Below are 22,814 nucleotides of genomic sequence, written 5' to 3'. Positions count from 1 at the left end.
GTATTGCATACAATCTTCTGGGAAGGCAAATACATTTTGTGATTAGAAGACTAAAAGATCCTAGGCCACGTTCAAATTTACTTCAGTAACTCTATTGTGGTCACTGGAGGCATTAATGTGTTATGAATTTAATTCAAACAGCATTAGAGAATGTGTTAAAATATTTCTGCATGCTTTTATTCCTATCTTAATGATGTTTACAGTACTTACTTAAATTTGTGGTGCAAATGCCATACACTGCTTTAACTTTTTAGGAAAGGTTTCACTTTATGAAAAATATCAATCACCAGTGTTTGCTATGGTTTCCTTTTTGTGTTTATTACCAAGAAGATTTGATATTTTGCCCAGACTGGGTCTACATGAAAACATCAGTTTCTGAAATGCTGGTATCTCACTGCTAATTTAAGTCCTCTTTGTTGATGCTCACATGAGGTTTCTACTGTGATTTGCTAATGAGTTACTTTCTCTAAGAAGCAAATAAAAAAATTTCTTGTGAAATGATTCTTACCCAGAAAATATTTGCTCCTCAGAACCAGTGTTTTCAGAAAACTCATGTATTTCAACTTCATGTTTATTTCCCAAAATACTTACCAAGTACTCTGGTGAAACATGAGACATGGATTTGTGTGTGATTTGAACCAAACACATCAAGAATTTAACGTGGATTCTTTTATCCCAGTGAAATATGTTGTCCATTTGCCTATTGACTGTTCTCAGGAAATATTCTCCGTAATCAAAAGTTCTGTAAAATTACTGCTGCTTGTTTTGACCACTGCTGTCCTGTTGATCCCTTTCATTGAGAAATGAAAGAAATGCATAAGAAAAGAAATGTTCAGTTACAAACCTATGAAAAGAAAATAATTGCACTGTATTCTCCAGTATCATAGTTAACAACCAGAAGTACCCTTGATTGTCTTAAGCACAGTAAAAGCTAGTATACTCACACAATTATATTTTACACCAGTTCTAGGTCAGTAGGAATTCATAATTCTTAATACTGAGGTGTCACAGGCCTAGTGGAAGCTGCAGAGGAAACCAGATTTTACGAAAACACAAAAAGGGGTTCATTCCTTACCTTCATGCTTGAAGCAGGGAAGATCCAGAATCAGTGATGGCAGTGCATCTCCTGGTTGCCTAGTCTTCATTCCATGTGGGCAAATTTCATACATGTCTAGTGTTAGGAGGACTTTTGTCTTTGTACTTTTCCTCCCCTCATGCAAGTAGCAGAGCTGCCGTCTGAAACGTTGTGAACTGGTGGACACATCTTCTGAGGATAGCTGCTCTGCTTTTCATACTCCAGGCAGGTGCACCCAACCACAGGTCCTTTGCGCTTTGGGATGTTCTGCTGTAAGAAAGCTGGGTCCCTCTGTCCAAACTGCCCACAGCTGTGCAAGACAGAGAAAACTGTTGCCTCGTGTTGACTCATCATGATGAGCTTCCTCCTCATTGACGACTTTTCATTTTAACATTGCACCTCTTACCCAGATAAGAACCTAAAAGCATTCTGCATAAAATGAGGAAATACTAATGACATGTGTGCTGTGATAATTGCTGAGGTATTGCCAATTTGTTGTTATCAGTCTGTTATTGAAAGTTACAAAAGTACCCACTTGCTTATTAAAAGCAGTTAAAAGTTGCCTTTCGTTGAAAGATGTAAACCACACTTTGTGATTTTGGCAGTGTTGCCTATTTTCAAACAAAAACCTAAAACCTTTCAAAAAGGGACAGCAGTGGGACAGAGTCATAAGGCAGTGTTTTGATACCCTTGTATTTGAGCAGTAAAAGGGTCTAAACTATGGAACATTTTCCAGGAAGAGCATTTTTCTTTGATATGCCTCTTTGTCAGAGAAAAAACCTTCCAAGACAAGGCTGCAGGTAATCTGTTGCATACCTTACATAGCCTGCTGCTGTCTTCAGAGTTGTCTGCTCTTTCTTGTCTATCATCCCGGAGAACTTACAATACTGAATGGTCATGTCTGTGAGTGCTGGCAAGTGGCTGCAGAGGAAACAGTAGTGGTATTGTACAAGGTAAGACATGCTAGTAGTATGTTTTTACTGAGTGAAATGCTAATAGGTACATGACCAAATCCTGCTCCAGGGCTGTTGATGTTACTGGGACTTTTGTTATTGGCTTCTCAGAGGTCAGAACTCTGTAACTCTGATTGATAGAGAACAAGCCATAAAATCTGTGGACTGTTTTACGGACTGCTTTCCCACAAAATGTGGAAGAAAAATATTTAATCTTTTAACAAAAGTATAAGCCTTATTCATACCTTGTCATCTATCAAAAATTGTGCTGATCTTCAGCTTTACAGCAGCTTTCTCCCATATAATGATGGAGTAATTTAAAAAAAATTATAACTCACAGTGTTCCTGATTTTCCCTGTTTTCATTCAAAAAGAGCGTGAGCAGTATGGTCACGCTTGCGGCTGGTGGTTATTATGCCTTGATGCTGGTGCATCTCTGCTTCCTAACAGCTGTTCTGGTGTTTTTTCTCTAGTTTCCATTTATGCTGTTTTGCTTCATTAAATAATCTTGTTCCTGAACAGCAACTCAAATTTACACTACTCCATGTTTATATATTATTAAATGCTTAGAGGATGTTATTTATTTTATTTTTTCCTTTTCCAGCTGTCACATCCACTTAGGCATTTCCGATGTTTTCTCTTGTCTTTCCTGTAGTCTTAGTTGCCAGGCTAACAAAGCTGGGTGTTGATTTAAACACACTTTTTACTGCAAGTACTGCAAGTGGGATGACCATCATTTCACCGTGAGTTCTGCAGCACGGCTGTTGCCGTGCTATACTTGGATCCCAACTGCTCTGAGTCAAATACTGGAATACAAGAATACAAGTGTTGGTGTTTCCTAAAGTTAAGTGTAAATCAATAACAGAAGGCTGAAAATACATTGTCGGATTAACTGATGTCCCCTATTACTGGAACAAATTAACCATTAGTCAAGGACAGTGCTTTGCCACTACAGACTTTAGTATTTTCCCTGTAAAGTGGTGATTTTTCTCAGTGGAATGAAAAAGAAAACCAGTAAATGAGCTATTGGACAAGTAATAGCACTCTATTTTAAGTAGCCCCAAATTACTGAAGGCTTTTAGGACAGCTGTTCCCTCCCTTATCCTTTCAGGTATCTCATTACTTTAGCTGGGTAAGAGGAATTGCCATCAGTGACTTGGTAGATTAGTCATGAGATGTTGGAGTCTAGTTTAACATTTGGTAAGAATTAACAGTTGGGATTTCGACTGAATAAGTAGGTACTTCTATGCTTGGGATTGCCAGTGTCTACTCTAGATGGGACATGTTTCCTACTGATAGAAGTACAAGTCATGCATATGACAAGGTTTTGTTTTCTTAATTGAAAAGATTTACTGTAATTTCATGTTTTCAAGTGTTTGCCTTAGAGATGAGAAACACTTATATTTTTAGTTTTGCTTAATGGAGATAAAAATAGATTGTTTGTAGACAAAACAGAAATAAAAAGAATTAAAACAAAAAAAAATAGAAGTATTGGCAAGGATCCTGCCTATCTGCATATTCAATGAAAATAGCAAGCTATAGAAAACCAATTTTCCCATGCAGTATTTATTGTAATGTTTCATTTAAAAATTCAGTCAAAGAGCTAAACATGATAAGATAAAGGGAAGAGACCTCTTCTCTGACCGAGTCATAGGAAGATAAAGGATAAAAGTCTGTTTTGATGTTCAGAGAATTAGGCAGCAAGTTACACCAACAAGATACAATTTTCTGGTATGTGCTAAGAGAAGTGGCACAGTATCAAGATGCAGCAAATGGGATTACTTTCTGAAAAAATTGTGTACTGAGTTTAAAATGCTTATTTAAAATACATTCAGAATGGGGAAAAATTAAGGAAACAGCTGAGCCTGCAGTTATTTTACAAAATCCTACTGGTTTGTTGTGCTGTTCCCTTGAATTAGTCAAGGGAGCAATGTATGGTCTCGCCTCGCTTTGCTAACTGGCAGTTATTCCTGCACCACAGAGGACAAAGGACAACAGAGCATCTTCCCTATAGCATGTTCTCCAGCACATGTTTCTTTCTGTGTAAGTAGAAATGCCAATACACGTGTACAAAAATGGCTATGGTGAAATCAACCCAACCCCCTTATTTTAAGATTGCAACTTTCAAACTTGACAGTGAATAGTTTTGTAATTAATCCTATCTTCTAGTGGACAAAATAGGGAAAAAGCTTTCTCAGGGACACATGGTACTTCAAGTAGTTGTGACCTGTTTCTTTTTTGTCCCCCAATGAGTCTGGTTTCTCTCCCCAGGGTGTCCTGTTTTCGTGCCACTCCCGCATGTTCTCAGAACTGAACAGCTTTCTTACAGAGCAAGAATATGGTGTAATGTATTGTGGGTGGTTTGTTTTCTCAGTTTCATATTAAAAACACATGCAAACATTTATATGAGAAAACACAACTGAAGACTGCAGTAATGCTGCTATATTAGCAGTTCATGAAGTTTTCGAACTTAGGAATTCTTTTCTTTGGAGGAGTGGTAGGTGAGATTTCTTCTCGGTATCTTCTCACCTCACTGCCCTGAATAGTCCCTTCCATTTGCCTTGTTGCTCCTGCTCATTGCAGCATCTCTAAAAATGAGCAGAAGTCCTGCTTCGAAGATGTCGTGGTTTAGCCCCAGCCAGCAACTACGCACCACGCAGCCGCTCGCTCACTCCCCCACGGTGGCACGGGGGAGAGAATTGGAAGAGTAAAAGTGAGGAAACTCATGGTTTGAGATAAAGACAGTTTAATAAGTAAAGCAGAAGCTGCGCACACAAGCAAAGCAAAACAACGAATTTGTTCACCACTCCCCATGGGCAGGCAGGTGTTCAGCCATCTCCAGGGAAGCAGGGCTCCGTCACGCGTAATGGTTTCTTGGGAAGACAGACGCCATAACTCCGAACGTCCCTCCACCCCTTCCTTCTTCTTTGTCCCAGCTTTATATACTGAGCATGACGTTATATGGTATGGAATATCTCTTTGGCCAGTCTGGGTCAGCTGTCCCAGCTGTGTCCCCTCCCAGCTTCCCGTGCACCCCCAGCCTGCTCGCTGCAGGCCAGCACGAGAAGCTGGACTGTCCTTGACTACTTAGCAACAACTCAAAACATCAGCACCTTATCAACATTTTCTCATCCCAAATCCAAAACATAGCCTCACGCTAGCTTCTATGAAGAAAATTAACTCTACCCTGGCTGAAACCAGGACAGAAGACTCAGCCACAGAAGCCATTTCTGAATGCTTTCTATCATGGTATTTATGCTGGGCTCACTATAGTTAAGTTAGCTTTCGTTGGGAATTCACCAGAGCACTGAAATGTGTATTGTCTTCCCTAAGCCTTGCTCCTTGGGCTTGTCGTATAAAGAAGATTTACATTTTGAGACATTATTTCTGTTGTACCTGTGACTTTGAAGCATCATTGGTCCCTTTTACCATGCAGTGTGCTTTTCTTGGCCAGTTTCTCTCCCACTACATTCAGAGGGTCCATGAATCACGATTTCATGTTGAGGCTCATGACCTGTAACTGCATTTGATGATAGACCTAGACACCACATGTATCTTAATTCTTTACATTTAATCTTTTATAAACTGAAGATTTTTTTCATCACATAAAAATAGCGATTGCCAATTTGGTGACAAGATTGGTTATTTCCACCTTGATTTCAAGTAGTTGCATGGGTCGATAGGTAGTTTGGTTATTTTAAAGTATTACAATATTTACAGTTACTTCATCATATGCAAAGTTTTTGTGTTAAATTTTTTAACTGCTGAATGTATTTCTAAATTAGAAGTGAATACCTCTTTTATGTTAGAACTTGTTCGGCTCAAAAAGATAAAAGTTTGGGGAAAGTAGAGTGCAAAACACAGTTCTTGGAAAATTATATAAAGAAATTCTGAAAACTTCAATGAATATCACATTCACCGCGACCTGTAGTTTATATTTGGTTTTATATCCAGAAAAATCTGAAAGAATTCTTTACTGAATTGTAGGCTTATGTAAGCTGTTAATGACATGGATCTGTTACTCACCACTATCACATATCTCTTGCAATGATTTTCTTGTAATAACCCATGAAAGCTATGAAATTCTGGAATGAGATCTGGGCATAGGAGTAAAACCTGCAGTAAGTTCTTTCAGTCACATTCAAGACAATCTGAAGTACAGCTTTCTTCTGCCTGACCTGGCCACAAACTGTTTTATTTTGCAAAAAAAGTTGGGTGCTTCTTGAGAAGAGTGAGACCTTCATGTAAATTCCCTAAGTATTTTATTCCAATTAAACCTTTGTGACTGGGCATTCTGAGTGTATGGGAAGCAAATAAATGGCTCTGGATGATAATTTTTGTTCTTTTAGCTGAAGAGAATCTTCCAAGTGCACACTAAAAGCTAATGTTACTATGCCACTTGTACACAAAGTCTTAAAATTGATGTTTCCTGTAAGAACTTACCTTGGAAGCGTGAACTGCCCTTAAAACAGACATTATTCCTTCAGGTCAGGAGGAACCTTGGCATTTCAGTCCTCCAACCGAAGTCAGAATTGACTACGTGGTGTATCGAAAATAATGTGTTTCTGAAGAGGCAGCAGCTGTTTTTTTGAATGGGATGTCCTGCACAGTCTAAGCAAGCTTTGAATGCATCTAATTTTTAAGGCCAACCAGACTGCATACCCTCTCCCCTGCAACAGACTTTCTGAGTTTCAGGTCTGAGAAGAAAGTGAGAGCTGCATGTGAAAACTGAAATATGGTGGTAATGGCTTATCTTTCTAGGTGGCACTTCAGAAGTCTTAAAGCAAGTGTTTGGGGACAGCAGGCCAGTCATGTTGTGGCTCCTACAGAATACTGGTGCCTCAGAACTGAACTTGAACTGTTTCAGCATTTTCATACAGAAAGATTAGGTCCCTTCATTTATGCTTATATACACACGATCACAGGAAGCATTTCTCTGCTTCTTAAACAAATTTGTTATGGTATGCTCACATTGACGTCTAAAATCCAGTACATGGTGCCAGTTAAAGTAGCAGTCACAAAACAATCTTCTTTCCTTACATATTTAGGAAAATATCTCCAACTTCGATATCGTCATGGAGTCTGATGAAGGCACCTTCAAACCCTCTGGCCTGGGTTTTACTGGCAATGCTAAAGCTCGGGACATCATGAAAGAGATCCTGACTCTGCTGCAGCCCATCAATGTTACAGATGTTTACGACGATGCAGATGGAACAGACATCGATTACTGGATGAGAAACGGGGTGCCAGGTGAGGGTGCTTTACAGGTGACACTGCTCCTCCTGTGCAGTGGCACGTCGAATGGGTGGTCTGGTGTTTTGAAAATAGTAAGAAATGCTTTCTCTTGAGGAGCAAACTTTAGCGTAGGTAAAATATGGAAATGTTAAAAGGTGACCAACAGAAATAGGACATAAAGTGCATTTGAGCTGCAGTTTAATAATGGTATAGATTATATGTAGCATACCATGCCTAAAATCTTCTTTTCGGCTTTAAGGATTTATAATAATTAATCCCAGACTGGTGGTTTATAAATAGTAAACTAAGGCAGAGGGGAATTCTCCAATGCAGAACAAGTAATTTTTTTATTATTATTATTTTGGCTTTGAAATACAGGACTTTTTCTCCCTGTTTTATATGCTGAAGAAACAATGTTTTTGAGATGTGACATTTAAAAGGTTATGGGTCATTAAGATGTGCTAAAGGGGTAAAATTCTACAAAGTTTGAACTGGTTTAGGGGTTTGTTTGGAGTATTGTATCTGGCTCCCAGTGACGAGCAGCTTATTGGCACAGGCTTGCAAGCTGTGAGAGAGATCCATTGCTGGCAGCCCCCCTGTGCAGGAGACCCCACGCTAGCACAGGGGCTCGCAGAGGACAAGAGTCCAGACTAGAGGCCAGCCTGGTGAAGCCTCAGTGAATTTCCATAGTAGTTTCCATACTTGAACAAGAGTAGAAAGAAAAAAAGTTTCATAGCACTGATACTTAAAAAAATATGATCAGTTTTAAAATTTTAAGGTTCTTTTTCTCCGATGTGTTATGACTGAAGTAGGTGGGTGCATTTCTCATGCTAGTTTTACTAATAGCTACTATATGCTTAGAAACTCTTAATATTTTATTAACTGCCTTGTTTTTCACCTGCTTTTGTGGAAGACACGGTGGGTCATGGAGTATATGCTTCTTATTTATGGTCAGAACCCTTTGCTTCTCACTCACCTGGGGTGTACAAAGATACCATAAAGTTGACTGCGTCCAAAAATGTATGGATATCTAATTTTCAAAGCAAAATATCTATGCTGGGCAAGAAGTATGGATGAAGGGATATTGTTGAACGGCTACAGATTCATCTTCAGCTGGTGTGCTGCTTTCCAGGTGCCGTGCAAGTTTGTTTGGTGCAATGCCATACAGCTGTGACACTGGGTTCTGCAAGCCTGTCAAAGATGCCTCTGCACCTTACATGAGCATTAGGACCATGTGCTGAGCCGAGTTGAGAGGCTGTAAGTGCTGCTGAGAGGCTGTAGCCATGCGTTGTCCTCCACAGCCTGTAAGTCCTGTCTGCTCCAGAATTTCAGGCCGACATGTCTGTGCTGTAGTTGGAGTATGAGAACTCACCATACAGCCTGTGTTTAGAAAATGCAGGTGTATCGGAATGATTTCCTAGGTAAGGTGTTGGGGACATTATGGTCAGTCATTGGGGACTACCATTGTGCTCCCCTTCCTGTCTGAGGGTGACAGATTATGAAAGGAGAAAGAAGAATTTAGCATTCAAACGCCTTGTTTTCAGTTGGTAATGTGAGTGGTGCTTGTGATGACGGTGTATATTGAGCTCTTGTACACAACTTTTCATCAGCTGAGGTGCACCTGGAGCATAAACAGCTGCAGCTTGCCATGGTCCTCTTGATTAGTCACCCAGGCTACATGTGTAAAGTACACTCAGCAGGAGTGGGGCAGAAATTAGAGCCCTCTTCCATGGTCATCCGTATTCCTCAGAAAGAATAAACTATGAAAAATATCATAAACTATAAGCTCAACCTTGAGAAAATATAAATATACCAGAACCGAGACCTCAGTTTTTAAATAAATCTGATTTGCTTTCCTATTAAAAATTTGGCACATTAATTGATGGTGGATCTTTTTTCTGTCTGAAGCTTTGATTCATTTAACTTCCCATTAAGCAAATCACAAAGTGTTCTTGCAGCATAAAGGAACAGTGATTCTTTTTTTCCCCACCGAGCCCCAGTGGGAAGGAATTAGATCCACTAAAAGAATTTCGGCTGCTTAAGATTGTATTTCATACTGTACCAGGGAGAAGTCTAAGACATCTTGTAATCTTCACGCCTTGACTGCAGTATTCTCACTGCTTAAATGAGCCCTTATGGTATATAATAACATTGGAACAAATTGAACACACTGTAACAGCTTTTATAATTTTGTCCAATTTAAACAAGCAGTCAAGTGTTGACACTTCATCAATTTTATTTAAATATTTTCTTGAAAATACACTTTGTGGCTTTGTTTCTGCAACAGCGAGAGCAAAAATGGTGTACTTCTTGAACAATAAGAATGGTTTCTGACATAATTTCTCTAGAATTTTTCTCCTTTTTGTTATTAAATAGATTCTGTGATTCACGTTTTTAGATGCTATTAAAATTCTGCTCCTCCTGCTCCTTTTGGTCTGAAAGATCTGCAAAGGGCAACAGTATGTGTGTTTTTCAGAGCTGTTCATAGCTGCTCCTGAGACAGTCAAAGTGACACTGTCTCCTTCATCTCTGCTATTTCCAGCATGTTTATTTTTAATGGGCATGCAATGATATGTTATTTGTAATGTTACTTAAACATATTTGCAAGAAAACAGCAGTGACTATTCTGATATTTTAGGATGAGAGAGGCCAGGAGAGTTCAGAGTGCTTTGCAAACTGTAGACTGAAGCTTAACTAATACCTCTAAAGCACAAGCAAGGTGATCTGCACCAAAGACAGCAGTTTAATGCTTTGTGACTGTGGAGTATTAGAAATATTTCTGTCAGTGGCCTTTACATTGGATTATTTTGAGAACAGTTCAGCCCAGCAATGAGGGATATCTGTAGCTATGTTTTTCTAGTGATAGCCAGTTTTCGGCTACTGCAAATATTTGTGTAACATTTGTTTTGCTTTGCTTTTTCGTGAAGCATAAATCAAATGAAATGGGGGTTTTGTGGTGTTGTATTTTATGCTGTGGTTTTACAGTTTGAGGTAACCATTGGTCCTAAGGCTGCTCCTTTATTAATTATGCAATTATATTCCTCAGCTTTCTTTTTAAGCGTTGAATTGCGTATTTGTTTTTAATTAGGGATACATCTAAACTGTGGCACACAAAGCTGTTCCTTTCCAACACTAAGTCCTAATCAAGTTTGGCCAGAATTTGCAAATATAGGTGGGGAGACAGGTTGGTTGAGTTTATTTGTTTGGTTTCTTTGTATGCTTTTTCACAACAGGCTTCTTCAAGTGTCTGAAAGGGTTAAAAAACATTAAGCAAACCCTGCTAGACCAGCACTCAAGTATTTTTGTTGAAAAAGCAAGCATCTGATTATCACAAAGATGCTTCAAACATGATTTAGACCAGTTCCTAAGGTAATAGCACCAGAGCTGAGTCAGCCTTCCCTGCAAACCTTCAGAACCTCCTTTTCAAACTGGCAACTTGTCACAAGTGAGGTCCCCCAGGGTTTGATATTGGGCCCAACGCTGTTTAATATCTTCATAAGAGATCTGGATGATGGGATCAGGTGTACCCTAGTGAATTTTGCCAACGATACCAAACTGAGTGGGGAAGTGGACACTTTAGAAGGGAGAGCCACCCTGCAGGAAGACCTGCATAGGCTGGAAGAGTGGGACTAACAAGGACCTTATGAAGTTCAACAAGGACAAGTATAACGTCTTGCACCTGGGAAAACATAACCCAGGAGTGCAGCACAGGCTGGGATCTAGCCAGCTGGGGAGCAGCTCTGTGGAAAGGGACCTGGGGGTCTGGGTAGACAACAAGCTCAATATGAGTGAACAGTGTGCTGCGGCGGCAAAGCAAGCCAACAAGACACTGGGTTGCATCAACAAGGGCATCACCAGCAGAGATAAAGGAATCATTATCCCACTCTACTCAGCACTTGTCAGGCTGCACCTGGAGTAGTGTTCAGTTTTGGTCCTCGCTATGCAAAAAAGATGTGGTCAGGCTGAGGAGGCCCCAGAGAAGGGCCACAAAGATGATCAAAGGACTGGGAAGCCTGCCATATGAGGACAGCCTGAGAGAACTGGGTTTGTTCAGCCTTGAGAAAAGAAGGCTTAGGGGAGACCTTATCACCATGTTCCAGTATTTAAAGGGTGGCTACAAAGAAGATGGAGACTCCCTTTTTGCAAAGTCACATGGAAAAGATATGGGGTAATGGTACAAGTTACTCCTGGGGAGATTCTGACTGTACACAAGAGGAAAAATCTTCACAATGAGAAGAATCAGCCATTGGAATAATTTCCCCAGGGAAGTGGTGGATTCCCCAACATTGGACACTTTTAAGATTCATCTGGCCAGGGTGCTGGGCCATCTTGTCTAAAGCATGGTTTTGCTAAGGAAGGTTAGACCAAATGATCCTTGAGGTCCCTTCCAACCTGGTATTCTGTGAGTCTATGTTTCTATGAAACTGAGAAGGGGGAATGAAGTGATAATGTTTGTGTTACGGTATCCAGTGGACATTAGTTCAGCTTTAGGTGTTAGGGGAGACCAAATCGGGTGCTCCCTATTTTTGCAGAGGGAAGGCTGTTGCAACGCAGTATTTCCAGGAGTGCTGGTTCAAGGATGCTGCTTTCTGCAGGGCTCATCAGGGAGGTTATCTGTTGCTGCAGTGCTTGTGATGGGAACACTTGTCTGTTAGGAACTGAGCTGAATTTGAGATCACGCTGACCCAGGACATCAAACAACTTCCAAAAGGCGTGTGGCAACTCCTCTATTTAAAATTCAACCCGTGACCTAAAGGTGAAACTCCTTTTTAGAATGTCACTCTGAACCTTGATGGTTGTTCATGTCTCTCTGTCTCCACGGTGACAGTGTCTTGCCTTTTTGTTACATTAACCAAGAGGAGGAATTATTCTTCCAGAAACTAATAAACCAGTAGTTCATCTAATTTTAATGTTTCTTCAGAAATCAAAAATTCATTGCTAACCCAATCTATTAGTCATTTTCTCAGAGGTGGCAAACAAATGCTATCATATATCATTTCTCTCATTTTTATATTTTCATAGTGCTTCTTTATTACCTTAATCTAAAATAAGATGTATTTTGGCCTTAGACACCAAACTTTGACATGCACTATTTCCTTTCTTATTATGCAAAAGGTCAAATCCTTCAGTTCCACCCCTTTTGCAGAGCATGCTACCCTCTCGTCCCCCATCCCCATCATCCATTGTAGCACCAAACTCCAGCGCGAGCATGCCGGCATGCTTGAGCCAAGCCTGCTCCTCTGCTTGGTGTTAGCCAGAGGTGTGTTTGAGAAAGTGGTGTACCAGGAAAACTCCCCTACTTGAGGTTGCCAGGTGGGCATGAAGAATAGCGTAAACTCTCCATTTCCCAAATTACAAGTGGGTAATCTGTGTTCACTCTTGGCTATATCACTGTTTGGAAGTGATACTCCACTGTAATGCACGAAGCATTGCTCGTCAGCATACTTGCTTCATGCTCTCTGCAGATTTGGGCAGATGCTTTGGATCCGGTTTCTAAGCTTCTTTTTGTTGCCAAAAGAATAAAAACTGTAAGGAAAAAGAGGAAAAATCAGATTTACATAGTCTAGAACTTTATAGGCAAATGCTGAAAGCCTTTGTCTTGATTGCGCGCAGGTAAGGGATATTTCACTTGTCAAAGAACTTCCTGTAAGATGAGGGAAAGAAAAAAGATTTCCTTAAATATACATTAAACTTAACTTCCTCACTTTAATATGTAACATTTGTGTGATTCATGATCTGAGATGTTCAGCATAGGGTATCACGTGGAGAAATCCAGTTATTTGACTAAGGGACTAACACAAGTGAAATGTCTCCTGCTTGCTCATGGAGCAAAAAGTTGGACAAAACTCCTAAACACTACTCAAAAAAATAGCTTTACGCATAGTATTACAAGTACTGGGATAATTTTAGTTACTCCACAGTTGCTATGTTTTTGTACTTGCTGAGTTCCCACTGCTCTGGACATGTGTTGAATCACACTGCCAACACCAGCAACTGTGGGCCTAGTTTATTTTTGCATGGAAATGAGGGATAAGGGGCTTATGGTCTATACCTATATCTTGCCTGAGTCTTGATCTCAATAAATCTGAGATACATCAACGCTGTTGTGTGATAATTACCAACATTGTATTGCTTTTTCCAGGTCATTCATTTCCTTTTAAATATCTTACTTTATCATTCTGAAGGGAAATATGGTGAATGAATGTGTTCCACTGCAGAAGTCAAATTTTCTGCAACTTGGGAGGTATTCAATTAAACCAGTATGCTAGGAGAACAATTATAATTGCTTGGCACCTAAATAACCTACTATAAATGCTACAGAGATTAGAAACATTTAAAATCTTGATTGCAGAAAGAACTATGTTTATTAATCTGTAAAATAATTCATTTATGCTCTAATTTATCATTGTTCCATAAAAATGGGCTTTTGAAATTAGAAATTACTCTAGAGTAATTAAAAAAAATTCATATGCTGCAACTTTTTATGAAGGTGGGTACCTTAAAAGGCTCATAGTTTAACATAATATCTCAGTTAGCCTTTCATATGACCTTTCCTGCTTTTAATAAAGTTAATAAAGTCTTTGAGACTAATCATTTAATGAAAGGACTAATCTGTAGATTATGGTATGTTTTCATATTGTGCTATTTGACTACCAGACAAGTTTGACTGTAGTTTACATGCAACTCTTTCCACCTTTGTTCTGCTTGGGCTAGAGTCTTGTTTGGGCATATTGGAGTATGGGACTACTTCTAATAATTAAGAGGAAGCATTGAAATTGCAAGTTTGTTTGCTTCATGTAGACCAAACACAGACCATGGGTATACTCAGCTGGTGTAGTAGTGCTAGAGAGAGAGATGGAGTTGGGTGATCAGGCACAGTGCCTGAATGCAAATTTTACTGGTAGTTTTAAGAGGGCTTCTGTAATATATTTCTCATTAAAGCATGTATATTTCTAATGCGAGGGCACAGGGTGGTCCTGTCAAATCAAAAATAATGTGTCATCTTCGGGGCAAAATAATTCATGATTGTAGCAAATACTTGAAATCTGCTCATTCACATTTATTCTGAAAAAAATGCAGACTACTTCTGAATGAACTTGCTGAAGCCTATCTTAACTATGAACTCCCACTGTTCAGAAATATGTTTTAAGAATAATTTATTAGAGACTGATAGAAATACTAAGAAGAGAAAGGTTGACACAATCAAGGGCAAATGCTGCAATTACTAGCAGATAGTACTAAGTGGTTTTACTTCACTCAATATTATTGACATTTTAGTGAGAGAAAGATCACAAAAGAACTGCAGGAAGACTTGAAAGTCTAGAAATTGTAGCTTACAGTGAGAAACGGGACACATTAAATCTCTCTCCATTTATGCAAAACTATGTTAAGTGATGACTCAAGTACAGCATACATATTAGGCTGGGAAGCAATTTTTCTAATTGTAGCAACTTTCTCCATTATTTTAAAAAATAGTCCGTTAGCAATTCAGTCTATCTGAGACTAAACAAATTCGAAGTGGAAGACAGCAAACACCTTCTTCCAATAAGGTTAGTGAGTACAGAAGAACCCTGCAGACTTGGTGAATTCTCCATCGTTTTGTAAGTGTAAAAGAAGACTTGGGTGTCCTTCAAAAAGTAAAGGGTAACTCAAGCAGGAGAAATAGGCTTGGTGCAGTAGTTACAAGGTGAGGTTCTTTGCCATGTGTTATTCAGAAGGTGTGATTAGATTGTAATGGGTTTTGCTGGCCTTAAGAAAATCTGTGAATCTGCCAGTAAATCTTACAAGGATTTTCCATAATGAAATGCCACCTTCCCCATTTAAGCCTCACCCATTTCAGACAGACAAGCTTTCTGAATATCAAAAGCTTTTGTCTTTGATTTGTACAACATTTAGATAATCCTAATTACAATTTAAAAATATAACTATTGTTAATTTGCCAATCCCAGAGGAAATTTGAACTGAGAAACCAAAAATATTTGCAAAACTCTATCATACATTGCTGAACAGCTTGAATTTCTTATTTTATTTCTAGTTATTCTCTTTTCTTCACTATCTGTGATGCAGTTTATTTGACAAAGTTTTCCTGGTGGTCACAAGCTAAGAAACACAGCACATGGGTTAAGCAGCTGATATTACATAGCATTTAAATTTAACTTTCAAAAAAACGAGACAAGGCAGCTTTAAAATAATCTTACACGAATATTACAATAAATTAGTTTGAAACACTGACATTCTGATTCACATTTAGGATCCTAGAAGAAGTAAAATTGTTAGAGTGCATTCAACACTTTACAAATACTAAATAAGCTCATCAGTCTAGTAATGAAAACTTAAATTAAGGTGTTTCAAATTCAAAATCATAAATGCTAATGGTTCTTGCACTTTTTGGCTAGTGGACTTCTTTCTCTTAAAAATATTTTGTTTCTGTTCCTTCTTATCAGTAAGGTTGATTTTTTTCCTTACTTTTTGATGCTTATTCTTCAAAAAATTACATGAGGTAGATTGGGGTAAAAGACCCTGTTATTAAATAGATTCCTTCTGTAAGAACACAAAGTTCCTAAACGTTTAAGAAATCATGAATAAATTTGCTCCTGACACTCACCTTGTTAGTAGGAGAATATGCTCTGTCTCAGAAAAGAAATACTGAAAATATCTAACTGAGAATCTCATTCAGATTTGGGGTGTGGTTGTTTTTATTCTGGCTGGGCCTCTGCGAGGCATATTAATTCTCTATTGTTTGCTGCATAGGAAAGCTGAATTCTGTTTTTGTGAGTGGGAATATTCTTTCATATGGAAGCATTTGCCATTTGTTGATCCTAAAAAAACAAGTGTCCTACATGTCCTACAACACACAGAGCTCAGTGTTAACATGTTAAATACGCAGTTTGGAAGTAAAAGTTAGTTAAGCCTTATTCCTAGAACTGTCCCTGACTTCACTGAAGCTCGTGCAAATAATGAAGTAAATAGAAAACAAAAGGGTTTAATTTGTGTTCTGTATGGAAATTAGAGGTGGCGTGTGTTTGCCAATGGTAAAGTGTGAAAGTTAAATGTGATTCTCTCCACTGTTTTTTTTTTACTTTTTTGGAATTTGACTGTATGAAAAATAAAACACATTCATAGTGTGGAAATACTGGGAGATTTCTCACCAAATGTGTAATGATCCAGAATGGCTGTTAAGAACAACAGCAGAAATATCTGTGGATTTGTGGATTTCATTCATGGAAAACAAACTGTAATGACATCAGTATTGAAAACTGAATAAAAAATAAACCGTTCAGTAGCATTCCAGGAAGACCACGTGTACGCTGCTCTCAATGGGAGGGACGCAGGTTAAATGGATTAAGATCTGGCCTGCAGCTGTCCAAGTAGTTTCCTATATGAAGTCATATGATGAGTGTTTCTAATAGGATTCTTCAGGGCTTGGTACATCCTCAACTATTCAGAGTTTCCATCGGTGGTTTGGAATCAAGTTCAAAATTACAACAAAACACAACTGATGTAATTGCTATTGGAATGATAAAGAATGATGAGAACAAGCTGATCATCCAGCCAGGGTGATTACGTTAGCATGAGTATACTCTGTCCACTTTGTTCACACCTTTTGTGTACTGGAGTACCAAAAGAAGATGCAATATTTAGAAAAAATAATTTCCTTGGACTTGTTGGCTACCTTATTGCTAATGTAGCTCATACTTTACCTTCATTGCCACAAGGTCTCACTGGTGCCTCTTGTCCAGCAGGGCCTGCAGGTCCTGTTCTGCAGAGCTGCTACCCTGCTAGTGCACCTCCAGCCCCTGCTGTTGCAGTGGGTTGTCCTGTTCCAGTACAGGACTTTGGTTTTGTCTCAGCTGAACTTTCTGAGGTCCTTGGGAGGCCACTCCTGGATTTTGAGCTCTCTGAACAGTAGCTCTGCCTTTCAGCTTACACAACTGCTCCTTCCACAAATTTAATGAAGATGTGGGCCATCCCTGTTATCTGGGTCATTGCTGAAGATGCAAAGGGTACTGGCATGACATTGACCCCTGAGGGTCACACCACTCATAACCAGCCACCAGTTAAGACCTCAAACTGTTGATGCCCACCCTTTGAGCCCAGTGGTCTGGTCAGTTTTCTTTTATTCCACCCCTCCAGTCCATAATTTTCCTGGGGACTGAGTTTAGCTTGTCTGTCTTATAGTTCTCTGGACTGTGCTTCTTTTTATTTTACAACGGGCAGAGCATTTGCCTTTTTTCCGTCATTGGGGACTTCCCCTGACTGCCATAACTTTTCCAAGATGATAGAAAGCAACCTCTCAGTGGCACTGGCCAGCTCCCTCATGCAGCCCATCCAGTACCATTAATTTGTATTTGCCCCATTTACTTAAAGAATCCCTAATTTCATCTTCCTTTACCATCAGTAGTACACGTTCCCCCTTCTCCCTGTCCTGGTTTCAGCCAGGATAGAGCTGGTTTTCTTCACAGAAGCTAGTGTGAGACTGTGTTTTGGATTTGGGATGAGAAACTGTTGATAATGTGCTGATGTTTTGGGTTGTTGCTGAGCAGTCAAGGACAGTCCAGCTTCTTGTGCTGGCCTGCCAGCGAGCAGGCTGGGGGTGCACGGGGAGCTGGGAGGGGACACAGCCGGGACAGCTGACCCAGACTGGCCGAAGAGATATTCCCTACCATCCGACGTCATGCCCAGTACATAAACTGGAGTTGGCCGGGGAAATCGCTGCTCGGGGACGGGCTGTCGATTGCTGGGTGGTGAGCAGTTGCTGTATTGGGCATCACTTGTTCTTGTCCATTCCTTTGTTGGTATTATCATTGTTGTTTCCTTCTTTCTTTCTGTCCTATTAAACCGTGTTTATCTCAACCCACGAGTTTTTTCCTAATTCTCTCCCCCGTCCCACTGGGGGAGGGGGAGTGAGTGAGCGGCTGCGTGGTGCTTAGTTGCCGGCTGGGGCTAAACCACGACACCCCCCAACTCTGCTGCCAGGCAGAGACCTGAGAGTTACTTTAAAGTTTAAACACATTGGAGGTTTGAACCAGGTATGTTATTGATCCAGGATCAGAAAGCTTTTTGGTGACAGACCTTTAGGTATTACTCAGAAAACTCATCCTTTCCTTAAGCAGCAAACACATCACGCTTTCGTTTGCAGGTGACATTTTAGGTGTAAATGTCTGAGGCTTTTGAGGAATGCTTTTGATAGTAGACCTAGCTGAACAAATACAATGTTCAGAAATCATTTATAGAGACATCTTCCTCAAAGGAGAAAGTTCAAAATTATTTCAGTGGCAGTCTCTCCAGGACATCGTTAACATTTATGAACTTCAGCATGGGAACCCTTCTAACTGTTTGTCTTCAAAACTGATTCTATAGATCTGCTCCACAGTGCTGCTGAGTTTCTGAAGAGTAGAATTTATCGAGCACCAATTTTTTTTCCTAGATATCTCTCCTTCCAGTGGCATTATATGTGTTTTCATGCAATAATTCCAGTCAATTCAGCCATGGAATAGGCCACAGAAAAACACTTAAGTGTGAAAGAAACTGAATATAGATTTATATTTTGTAGAAGCAAATCCCCAGGAAAGGACCATGGGCTGCATAGGAATGCAAGAGAGAAGGTACAGGGTTACTGTTCTGGCTCTGACATCAGCTGCCATCATCACTGAACAATTTATGCTTCCTTAGTTTCCCTAATGATAGCAGTTACCTGAGGGGTGCTGAGGGGTGCTGAGGAGTTACTTTTTGTCTGTAAGGTGCAATAAAGAGGAAGGAGTCTTCAATACCTTCCTAATTAAGCTGGTCCATCTTCTGCCAGAATCATCAGACCTTGCATTTATTTAGCCCAAGAGCAGCTTTACCTGATCATATGTTGTGGATGCATGTAAAGAAAATAGCAATGTATGTGGAAAGAGCTTCCTACAAATGTATTTTAGGGACATGTAAACAAATTTGTCTGCAAGGACAAAGCATGCACCTCAACATAAGCAGCAATTTATTCAAATGCTCCATCCAAAGAGCCAGAAAACCTAATTAAGAATTATTATCTGTCAGGGTCAGGCTGTCCACAACTCTTGACTGTTTGCAGTGCCCATGACAGAGCGCTGTCTCAATCACCATGTAGGGCTTGGAAATCCACCAAAGCAAATGGGCACTTTTCCTGTTGCTTAGCTGGCTAAACTGGATTTTAAAACAGTTCAGTTCTATTAACTGTATTAAACCTGAGCAATGACCTTCTGGGACAGCAGAATTTTTGTAGTTGTTGCTGCTGTTTTTAAAGAAAGCTAAAGTAAAAAAAGGTAGCTTTAAGCAGAGGTGTTCAGACTCTGGTCTCCAGACTCCTGAGGGATTGTGGATTACTCCTAAAAATGTACAGCTTCATCTGCTACTAAGAAGAGAGCAAGTTTGTTGTCAGTGGCTTGATTATCCCATCTGTTGTCCGTTGGGATCATCCATGTGTTAGAAAATGTTTATGGATTTTAAAATTGGAAGCAGTTGAAAACCGATAATGTGGCATTGTGGAGGGGAAAGAAGTTGAGCAGCTTGGTTTCTCAAAGGGTAGATTCTCCATCCCTATGAGCAGACACATGAGTGTTTAGAGTATTGGTATTGTACAGCTATCCTGAATTCCCTCGAGGATGTGTAATGTACAAACACCTCACCAGCTGGAAGCTACTGGAAGCAAATTACTAAAGTAAATTAAAGATATGAGACAGAAAAAATCAAATTATCTGTGGACAGAGGTTATTGTGAAGAATCCTAAAGTGGTTTTACCTAAAGAAGGGGTGTCTGGATTGCCTGCCTGCTTCCCCCCCTCCCCAAATCCAAACCCACAGCAACAACAACCAAAGCACAGTGGAAGATGCTGGGAGCAGGCTCAGTGTTCAGTTGCCCATCTCTGAGCAGACCAATATGACGAAACAAAAACCAACATGGCACCAGTGAGGTCACGGCAGTGATTTTCAAAAATGTTTATGCCTTACTCCCTAAATGGGAAACTTCTAGAGGTAGGAGTTCTAGCACTATTTTCCACACATACATCCATTGCCGTTCGTGTGAAATATTTGGGAGTGGAACATTTTTCTTATGTGAAGTTTGTATTTCTAGACTGTTTGTAAAATGCAATGAGATTACTCCAGAAGTCTGATCTCTAGTTTAATGCTGCATGCAAGGTCCACTTCGAATAGTGATCCTGAGTTTCCCTCTGGCTCACAGGGCAAACTTGGCTGTACTCATGGGTCAAGTCAAGCGCCAGAGAAAGACGATCTGTAGTCTGTTAAGGAGCTATTTCAGAAATGCATACAAACAGACAAGATTTCAAAGAACCACAGAGATGGCAAGAAGTTCTCTAGAGAGCCTCTCAACATCCTCCTTTCCAGCATGGTCTCGCCAATGGCTGTGTCATTTCTTTCACGTTTGTTTTGCTGTTCTTGAAGACTCACTATGATGGAAATATTACAGACCAGACCGTGTGTCCCAGTGCTATTCTTCAGGCTTAGGGTTTTTTTTCTAGTATCTAATCTGTCTTTCCTGCTGCAGTTTGAGTGCATTAGCTCTTTTTTCTTTCCAGTATGAATCCAGAGACATGGTTATTTCTTTCCTCTTGCAGCAGGCTTTTATGTGAGGTTGATTTTTTCCTTTCTTGGTATAGTAGTTTATACTTGCCCCTGCTGATCAACATCCTGTTTTTTTTCCAAGTGTCTCCAGTTTGTGAAGATCACTTAACAAATTCTCATCTTGCCCTCAGTGTCCCTGCTATACATCACTGGTGGGTGTCACCTCTTAGCATAGGAAGACTAGTCCATCACTTTGGTCTATAATGAAAATATCAAATAGCCTCAGATCCCTGTGGTGCCCCACTGTGTACATCATTCCATTTTTTACTCCCCAAGTACACTATCCATTCCCTTTGGATCAACCTTGTAATACACATCAATTTCTTTGTCTCTTCTGGCTTCAGTGATTAACATAACTTTGAGCTTTTATACATGTTTTATGGGATCAGAAAGTTAGCTCAAAAAGGGAACCACCATGTATAGTGAAGACGTGGACTAAGGTGCTGGATCATACTGTATTCCAGGAGCATCTAGAAATCAGTGCTTTTGTGACTGGCATTAAAAGCGTTGATCCTAGGTGTATGTTTTGTGGTTGCTTCAAAGCTAGAATGCATTGCATGAGTAGTTTCTGTAGGTAGATTAGCTCTTTAAGTCTTTAAGAAAAGAGAGATATTGAGAAATGTTGATTTGTATAAACAAGATCTATTTTCATGAAACTGTAATAGAAAATAACAGAATGGTGAGTTCCACAAAGACTAAACATTTAGTTAAATTTAGAGCAATGATAGAAACTAATTTTTAAGGGTGTTTATTTCACATATGTATTAAGTCAAGAAAATGTGCTTGATTGGAGTTTTTGGCTTTACTGTTTTATCTCACGTTGTGAGTTTGGGGTGCCTTCTATTTTCATTTGAGTTTGGAAAAGAAAAAAGCAGAATTGTGTCATTTGCTACAAAATGAAAAGCCCAGCTTTTCCCAGCTCTGCCTTTAGTTGTCAGACTGTCTTAAGGATTCTGTGAAACTGTGGTTCTTTGCATTGTATATTACTGCAGCAAGATAATATGGGTTACAAATTACTAGATTAATCAAAGCAAACCAAACCCTATACTGTACAAGCTACTCTCTGAAATTTGATGCAGACATGAGCCAGGGTAGTTCCAGGTTTTATCAGATTGTCCTGTTAAAACTTAAGGTGGAAGCCATTAACAAAACTACCATCATCTCTGGAAAGAAAAATTAAAAGTACATGAGAGACATATATGAACAGCACAGAAAAGTCGAATAGTTATCCTTTACAATATTATGTTATAGATAGTGCTTTATTATGTTATGGAGAATAACAATTCACCTTTTATAATATAATGAGAGGATCACAGCATCAATGTTAACCAGAAAACAAACTTAAGACAAAAGGACATACTTCCCTGGACAACGGATAATTGAATAGAGGAAATCAGCACCACAAGGTGTTTTGGAGACCAGGACCAAACATAGATGTAAAAAAGGATGGACTACTGCATGGGAGAAAGGTCTAGCAAAAGCTGTGCAACACTTTCTGAATAAGAATGCAAGTTCCTATTCAGAAAGTCCATAAACTGTTGATGCCTGGACAGATATATTGAAGGACGAGACCCTGTTTCTCCCATTCTTTCCCACAACATTGGCTGCTACCAGAGAGAGGGTAGCAGACTGGCTGAGCCTTTGGTTTTTTTCCCAGTTCAGCTTTTTTTGTGTTCTAAGTAGTGCTAGTCTACATATAGTCTAAATAGTGCTAAATAACCTGGGTAACGAGGCTGACAGTACTCCTTACAGTCAGTGAGTGACCTTTTACATGCAGGAATGTTCTGCATGTTATTTGAAGTGTTAGATGTAAATTATGATGCAGTCTTTCCTTTGAGCCTTTGTCTCCATACAACATAAATCCAAGGCTCCTCATCCTGCAGCTGGGTGTCTGCGGCTTCCCGCTGCAGCACTTGGCCCGAGCTGAAAGGCAGTGTAACGCAGATGGGAA

The 22,814-nt window shown here is 39.7% G+C and overlaps 1 protein-coding gene across 1 annotated transcript in view; it reads left to right on the top strand.

The window, feature by feature from the left end:
• The window catches only part of CPQ (carboxypeptidase Q), a gene marked incomplete at its 3' end in the record, with an annotated part of 150,580 nt that overhangs the window by 108,536 nt on the left and 19,230 nt on the right, over positions 1-22,814 (top strand). The window contains exon 6 of the mRNA XM_082014824.1: positions 7,076-7,277. Coding sequence (XP_081870950.1) covers positions 7,076-7,277 — 202 coding nt within the window. The remainder of the gene's footprint in view (positions 1-7,075; positions 7,278-22,814) is intronic.

Source organism: Phaethon aethereus (assembly GCF_964289735.1).
Source record: "Phaethon aethereus genome assembly, chromosome: 2".
Taxonomy (NCBI): domain Eukaryota; kingdom Metazoa; phylum Chordata; class Aves; order Phaethontiformes; family Phaethontidae; genus Phaethon; species Phaethon aethereus.
Note: the sequence above shows the minus strand (reverse complement) of the source record. Positions and strands in the feature narration are given on the sequence as shown.